The following is a 7,424-nucleotide window of genomic DNA, read 5'->3' as shown; positions in this document are numbered from 1 at the left end:
GAGTTGTGTTACAGAGAGCGGTGTAATACCCTGTTCTGATGTTCCTATCATGCTTCCTGTGCATAATGGGACTGTCATGTGCATTGAGCACCTTCTTCTGGGGTCAACAGTGCTGCTCTCCTCAATCACAGAAAATCTGTCTCCGTGCTGAAAAATGCATGTATACCAGCAGACCTGGCTAAACACAGAAATAGGCACTGCACCATTCTGAACCACCTCCTAACTTCACAGCCAGTAAGATGTAATTGTTCCAGTCGATTTGACTTGGATTCCTAAAATGGGGTCATGGCCTATGATTATATCGTGGATCCTTTCCCAGACCAGGAAAGACTCAAGAACAGTCCTGGTAAATCTCTGTTAAACTGTTGCAGTTAATATGAATTTCCAAGAAGATTAGGTATGTCCACAGAAAACACAGCACCGCTTTGATCTAATTGAGAAAACTTCCTATGCACCAGCATGCGTGGCTTTACCCTGCTTACCCCCTCTACTCTATGCATAGCAAAAGTGGGTGCAGGAGAATACCTGGACCTTCCTTCCACTGCCAGGGTGTCTCCAACTTCTCACATGCTTTGTGCCTGAAATGTTTTCTTTCTCTTTAGACAGAAAGTAATTCATTGTAATTGCGCTGGAATAGAGGGAACTTACCTGGTCTTTCAATATAAATAAAGCAGTCTTAAAATGCTACCCTGAACAGAAAAACCATAGTGATAGACAAAACTTAAGAAAAAATGCATTTAAAATACAGCCTTAATGAAATTCAAATACATAAATGTTATTGTATACAGAAATTTTTACTTACTAAACAAAATAATCTTAGCACATCATCCTGCTATATAAACAATTGGACGTGTTTTTTCATACCTCAGCAGTATTTGTTACTTCAAAATTAAACATATGTAACAATTAAGACTATCCAGTTAAAAGACAAATATTCATAGTTTACATCTATGTCTTAAGAAAGTAAATGACATTAAAATGCTATTGAATACTGTAGTTTATGTTCTTCCTTTTGAACAGCAAAACCCATATAGATATTTTGGCTAATAGCTCGGTAACTTTGTTACAGAAAAATGAAGAACTGTTGAAATGTGTTGATCAGCTGAAAGTATCCAATAAAATTTTGATCTCACTGAAGTCAAGGAAAGGTTGCCATAGACTTCAGCAGAGCCAAAAAGGACTTGCTGTCAGAGGGCTCCCTTGCTGCTACCTAAATGCCACAGCAAAGAGGGTAGATTCAGATTAGATATTAGGAAGGAATTCTTCCCTGTGAGGGTGGTGAGACGAGACACAGGCACAGGTTCCCCAGAGAAGCTGTGGCTGCCCCCTCCCTGGAAGGGTTCAAGGCCAGGTTGGATGGGGCTGCTCTAGTGGGAGGTGTCCCTGTCCATGGCAGGGGGTGGAACTAGATAGTCTTTAAGGTCTCTTCCAACCCAAACCATTCTATGATTCTATAATTCTGTGAATTCCTGTGAGCCCACAAAGCAGGTTACCGAATGGTGCTGGTTCTCAGGACCACAGATATTCAGTTCAGCCTGATGCCTTCTTTACATCTGCATGTGAATGCAGGCAAATCAGATGTACTGGCTTGTTTGGGTAAAATGAGGAAACAACATTGTTTTAAAAAAAAACCCAAAACATGCTTCCTCCTTGCTTTCAGAGCAGGACTGTGCACAAACCTTATTTGCCAGCATGCAAAATGAGATAATGGTCTGTCAGGCAATGGAAGGCATAGCTAGCATCATGGGTTGCATGACAGCTGAGGGAATATGCAGGGACCCCAGGTCATGGAACTCAGCTATGTGGTGCATATTCAGGCTACAATGCAGCATCACAGCCTGTCTCCCAACAGCTAGATGAGAGAGGGAGAAACTGTGACATGTAAAAGAGCATGGAATGAAGTATAGTATGGGATATACTCATGGGATTTGACAGGTCTGATCAGTTGTATATCAAGTACTGCAACCTGAGGCCTCACCGATATGCTAAGGCAGCAAGTAAATGCAGTAAGAACTATTTGCACTCCCTTTCCACCAAAGAGAAAAGAACATGCTGAAGGTCTATTGCTAAAGGCAAATGGGAACAGAAGTTCTGAAGCATTAGTGTTTCTTGTTCCTTTTGAGCTTCTGTTTAAAGATAGCAATGTTGTAATAGCTTTTAAATTTCACCAGAAAAATGGGTATTGGGATGATAATAGTTAACATGCCAAATACTGCAGCTAAGGCTGCTGTCACTTGGCCAAATGTGGTGAGAGGGATAATATCTCCGTAGCCCACTGTAGTGAGTGTGATCAAAGCCCACCAGAAGCAAACAAGAATGTCAGCGAGGTGTAGATCACCTCTGTAGGAGGGATGGCTACACAACAACTCCCCATAGAAAAAGAGGGAGCCAAAGAAGAGGGTCTCAAAGGCCAAAATCATCAACAGGATGCAAATCTCTCTAAGGATAGACTTGAGGGTGTAGCACAGAACCCTGAGGATCAGTGGTGTTTCTATCAGCTTGGATATCTTCAGGAGTTTGAGGAGATAGACAATGCGAACAAAGCCCAACCAAAGTCCCAGGCTTGGCATTCTCTGAATCTGCCCAGCCACAAAGAGTTCAATATAAACTGGGAAGAGGGAGAGGAAGTCAACCACGTTTAGGGGATTTTGGAAGAACAATTTCTTGTCTGGGCAGAAACAAAATCGCACAGAGAACTCAAAAGTAAACCAGAGGACACACAAAAGTTCCAGATGAAGCAAGTAGGCAGCCTGGTGGTAATAGGGTTCATGGTCGTTGTGGGAGTCCTCAGAATAGCCAACAGAGGTGAAGTTAGCAGTAAAGAACTCAAATTGTGCCTTGGTCTCCTCACAGAATATGATGACAATTCCAACGTTGAACAGCAGAGAAACAAAAGCCAAACACTGCAGAGGGAGGAAAAGACACACGTGCAGTTAGTGCAACAAACAAGTATCGCATAACCTCACTGTCCCCACCACAACCCCAGGATCCCCTCCACAGGCACAGTACAATCCCAGACTAATCTTTCTCAAATCACCATTGATTTGCTTACATGGAGTGGATTTTCTCCTTCCTGATTTGAAAAATAATAGAGAAGACAGGAGTCAAAAAAAAACCACCTGAACTCCTGTATCAGAGTTTGTAAGGAAGGGGAAATGTCGGACAGCTGGAGTAATGCGGACAGACTCACATTGAGGGCCTCTTCAGCACTGAATGTTGGCTCCAGAAATGCCAGCAGCATAGAAAATATCCTCTGCAGTCCCTGACTTTCATTTGCTGCTCCGCATGCCTGACATTTAAAAGCAGCACAGGGCATGCATTTTGTACAGAGAACAGGGACAAGAGGAGGACAGAAGAAGGAGGTGTCTCTTAACGAGAAGAGAGAATTTTATTTTCTTTTTTACTCTGGGACTCAAAGCATACTTCTCAAAGCTATGAACCCATTAGCATTTTTCATGGACTCATTCCAGTAATCCCAAAGGCTTTGTCCATCTCCACATATAGTGTTACCTTAGCACCAAAAGAGGAAAACGGCTTTTCAAATGTAGACCAAATCTTTGGCTGCCACCTGGTTCGCCAGCTGAAATCCCTTCTTTCTGTCTGGACTAAGAGGCATTGCTCATCAGTCTGTTCATTTTCATCCCAAATGTTAAACTCCTCTGGCTGCACCTCTTTGTTATTCAGCTTCAGCCAGCAGCAGGATGATAGCTGTGTCTCATTTATTTCCCAGAAAGCCAGCTCTTCTTCTAAGACTGACCTACAGGTATCAATGGGGCAGTGGAAATGTTTGGTCCTATAATAGTTCAACACATAGCAGAAGATCTCAGCACTCCTATCAAAAAAGAACTCCTTGGTGGTAGGATCATAGTCATAGATGCTTGGGGCATGGGGCTCTGTTAGGCTGTACAGCTTGGTCCCTGGGAAGGTCCGGAGGGTGCTGCTGTATGTCTCATATCTGACTCCCCCAATATTCAGGATGATTTTTTCCTTGGAGCCTTCCATCTGTGAGGGAGGTGCAAGTCCTCATAGGCTCTTGTTTATCTTCAATCAAAAAGAGAACACAAATTAAAAGAAGAAAAGTAAAGCAAGTTTTGAAACAGGAGGGTTTCCTAGGGTACCTCATTCTGGTGCTTTCTTTTAAAGCACATTTTGTACCTGAAACCTCTTTCTCCTATAGGGAGGAAGGCACTCCTGCCATTCTCCATCATGTTCAGTGCCTGTTCCTAGATCCTACTCCATGGTCATATTGTCTAAGCACTTTTCAGGAGATGCATCAAACAAAATGAAAAATATCTGGTTTGCATTGCTCTCCCTCTCAGTTTCTCCCCATGGAGACTGAGCCCACAGTCCTGAGTCTGTTTCACCACATTTCTTCATATACTGCAGATAATCACTGCAATAAACTCATCTGAGATAAATTTCTCATTCCCAAGGCATTCCTTCCACTGTCCCTCCCTCTGTCTAGTTCTTCCATCTCCCCCCCCCAGTTTCTTTCTTCACAGGCAGTTTCTTGAAGAGACCTCCATGTGCCAAAGAGGTAAACCAGTCATCAAGAATTTATTCCCCGAACGAGTCTTTAAACATAATCTCATGTGTTGAGCCTGGTATAACAAGTTTCACAAGAGACCCTGCTGCCTGGTGGGAACATTTAGGTTGTCCGAGTTAATGCTTTTTCCTTCAATCTTCCCTGTACAGAGTCCCACTGAGGCAAATCACCCTTCCCTCTGCAGGAAGTTGCTCATTACCCGGAATCTACATGCAGGATTCCTGGACTAGATAGAAACGCAGAACAACATACTGCCTCCTCCTTCAGGGCTGGCTGACATCTCAGAAAAGCACCAGAACCTGCTGCCAAGGCCTCTGGCATTGGAAAGCATGTTTGGTTGCTTATTTCCTGTAATACATCCACTGTTTTGCTCTTCAAAATCCAACATACCTGGGAGAAACTTGAGCCCTGCTTTATGAACATTATTCTAAGAAGGGAGGGAAACCAAGGATCTCTGTAGCCTCAACAGCATGTAAAAAAAGTGCAGAATAGGGGCAGAATGTTCTTGAAAAAGTGATTAGGGCTGACTTTCACCCACACATATCCACTCCTGACTGTCTGTACCCCCCCAGCTCCTCTCCTCCATTCCTACACATTTCCATCCAACCTTCTTATGGCCTGCATTTCTAGTTTTGGCCTTTCTCTTCTTGTAACAGAGCAAGACTGTCCATCTCTCTTGCTTGGACTCTTTTACCCAGAGACGGCTGCTCAGTGTGCTAAGACCACACATGCAGAAATTCCAGTTGTCCTTCCTCCCTTTTTTGCAGAAAGTGCTGAGGATGGGAGTTACGGGTCACTTCTGCAACAAACCTTTCCAAACCTTTCCAAACAAGCCCTGTACAAGGAGAGATTCCCAGAAGTAAAGAACTATACAGCATCTCATTCGGTTTTACTGGAAAAGGCTGAAAGCTGCAGCTTGGTCACACGCACATGGCATGAGAGAATTACTGCTCATCTGCTGTCCTTGCCAATCCCAACATATGTGAGGCTTGATGCAGCTTCACCCTAAAACATCCACTAACTTCAGTGAGAGCAGGGTTGCGCATAAGGACTAAAAGTATGCAGGCTTGCTGCACAGGAATCTACACAGCAAGATTCTAAGCAAGTTAGACTAATTCAGCACTCAGTAAATCAGGAGTTGCATTATTGGCCTCTGTTGCCTAGCTCTCTAAAAAGCACATTGATTCCTGAGATCTCAACTAAACTTGCCTTTATCTGCTTAGAATGCCAGATACCTCTTGCTCAAACATAACAATCCCCATGTGAGAAATGAGCCGAGAAGTGCCATTTCATATTCTTACCTTGGTGCTATTGCAGCAACTCTGCAACCAGAAGAAAGGAGAAGAGACTGGGAAGAACAGACAAATTCAGTGAAAACAGGATGTTCGATGGCTAGTCTCCAAAGCTCAAGTCTCGTAGATGCCAGAAAACAAAACCAGCCAATAGCACTGAAAAGATGCAGAGGCCCCTCTCCCTTGTTCTCTGCCCTATCAGCAGTCGCTCTCCCCACTCCAGGGAATAACACTCAAACAAGAAGGCAACAACTGCCGGGCCAGATATGCTCTGACTACTCTGCCACCCACTGCTCTGCTAACAATCCCAAAGGGCCATGGTGTTTGCGAAATACATGCAGCTCAAATGTCTTGGGACCTATTAGAGATTAAACTATCAAGCCACAGAAAGGCAGACAGAGCATTGTTCTTTCTCAGCTGTGCCTTATTCAAGTTTGAGTTAAAAAATAATATAGAAAACAAGAGAAGCAAGCAAACAAACAAAAAAAATACCTGATCTCCCATCATCTCATCACACACTCTCCTTTTTTGGTTTAAAGAGCTTTTTCTTCATTTCTGGATGACCCAAAGCTTAACCTTTTGCACCCACTGATTTTAAATGCCATTTTTTGTCATTGATTACTCCAGGAAGAAGGTTGGCACAGAGTTGTTAATCCCAGTCAAGAAAGGCATGCTGTGTGTGAAATTTCCTTTCAGCTGACATTCCAAGACCATTTCTAGGTATCACCTCTGCTTACTTCAAACTCTCTGGAAAGTAGGGAAAGGAATTTCCTTATTCCCAGTAAGAGAAAGACTGTTCAGGAAGCCTCTGGAGGCATCCTTTTCACTTACAGAAATAGAAAGCAAAGTCATGTCTCTTTAGAGGAAATATTATCACAGTTTACCTGATGGAATTTTCTTTTTAATCCACTACCTATATTGCCCTGACACACTGAAATCTCCTTTCTTTTACAAAATAGGTTTTCCATTTAGGCCTTTCACCTACATAGCAGTCTGGTTCTTCACTCCTCATTGGCACTTCTGCAGGTGCAAGTAACCTCACTCACCCTAACCGTCCAGATTCCCAAACTACCTCAGGGACACCACAAACAACCCTGGCCTCTTGTCTCAGCCAACATGACAGAAAGGCTGCAGAAACTAGAATGGCAAATTTCTGCCAATTTGGTGTGGGACATTCTGGGCAACAAGTCATCTTTGCCCATTACCTCCCAGTTCTGTACTGAGCAACCTTGTAGCCAGACATCACAAGCAGAGTAACAGCACAAGCATAATTTCCCTTAGATCCAGACTCTGAAAGCACATGAAACGTGTGAAATCTATGCTGGCTCAGTCCTTGCTCCCTTCCATCTCTATAACAGATACCAAACTCTTCAGATCTTTCTCCCTCACCACAGACAGTAAGAATGAAAAATACTCCTTTAATTTAACTTCTGATACACCTCTGAGGCTCTGGAAGCAGGAGTTCTGATCAAGTTTGATGTATCCTATCTATTCCACAGCACTGCAGGATTTGTTTTTTACAACCTTTGCACTGCAGTTGATTTCTGAAACCCAGAAATAATCTGGCAAGCAAAATGACACATGGT

General features: G+C 43.2%; 1 protein-coding gene across 1 annotated transcript; it reads right to left on the bottom strand.

Annotated features, from left to right (window-relative positions):
- Positions 1–775: 775 nt before the first annotated feature.
- On the bottom strand, positions 776–6,096 carry LOC104359681 (potassium voltage-gated channel subfamily C member 1-like). The gene is made up of 3 exons (XM_009965486.3): positions 5,848–6,096; positions 3,511–4,041; positions 776–2,903 (listed from the first exon to the last, which is right to left on the bottom strand). Exons 2-3 carry the CDS (start codon positions 4,000–4,002, stop codon positions 2,100–2,102), a joined length of 1,296 nt encoding a protein of 431 aa, XP_009963788.3. The 5' UTR covers positions 4,003–4,041; positions 5,848–6,096; the 3' UTR covers positions 776–2,099.
- Positions 6,097–7,424: the final 1,328 nt, after the last annotated feature.

This window comes from Tyto alba, unplaced genomic scaffold, assembly GCF_018691265.1.
Source record: "Tyto alba isolate M040663 unplaced genomic scaffold, T.alba_DEE_v4.0 Super-Scaffold_5, whole genome shotgun sequence".
Taxonomy (NCBI): Eukaryota; Metazoa; Chordata; class Aves; order Strigiformes; family Tytonidae; genus Tyto; species Tyto alba.
This window is presented reverse-complemented; position numbering and strand designations above follow the sequence as displayed.

Excerpts from the sequence above, each read along its gene's own strand:
- LOC104359681 (XM_009965486.3), bottom strand. The coding sequence starts at position 4,002 with ATGGAAGGCTCCAAGGAAAAAATCATCCTGAATATTGGGGGAGTCAGA. Across the intron at positions 2,904-3,510 it reads TTTCCTCTTTTGGTGCTAAG|TGTTTGGCTTTTGTTTCTCT; the intron begins GTAACACTATAT and ends CTCCCTCTGCAG.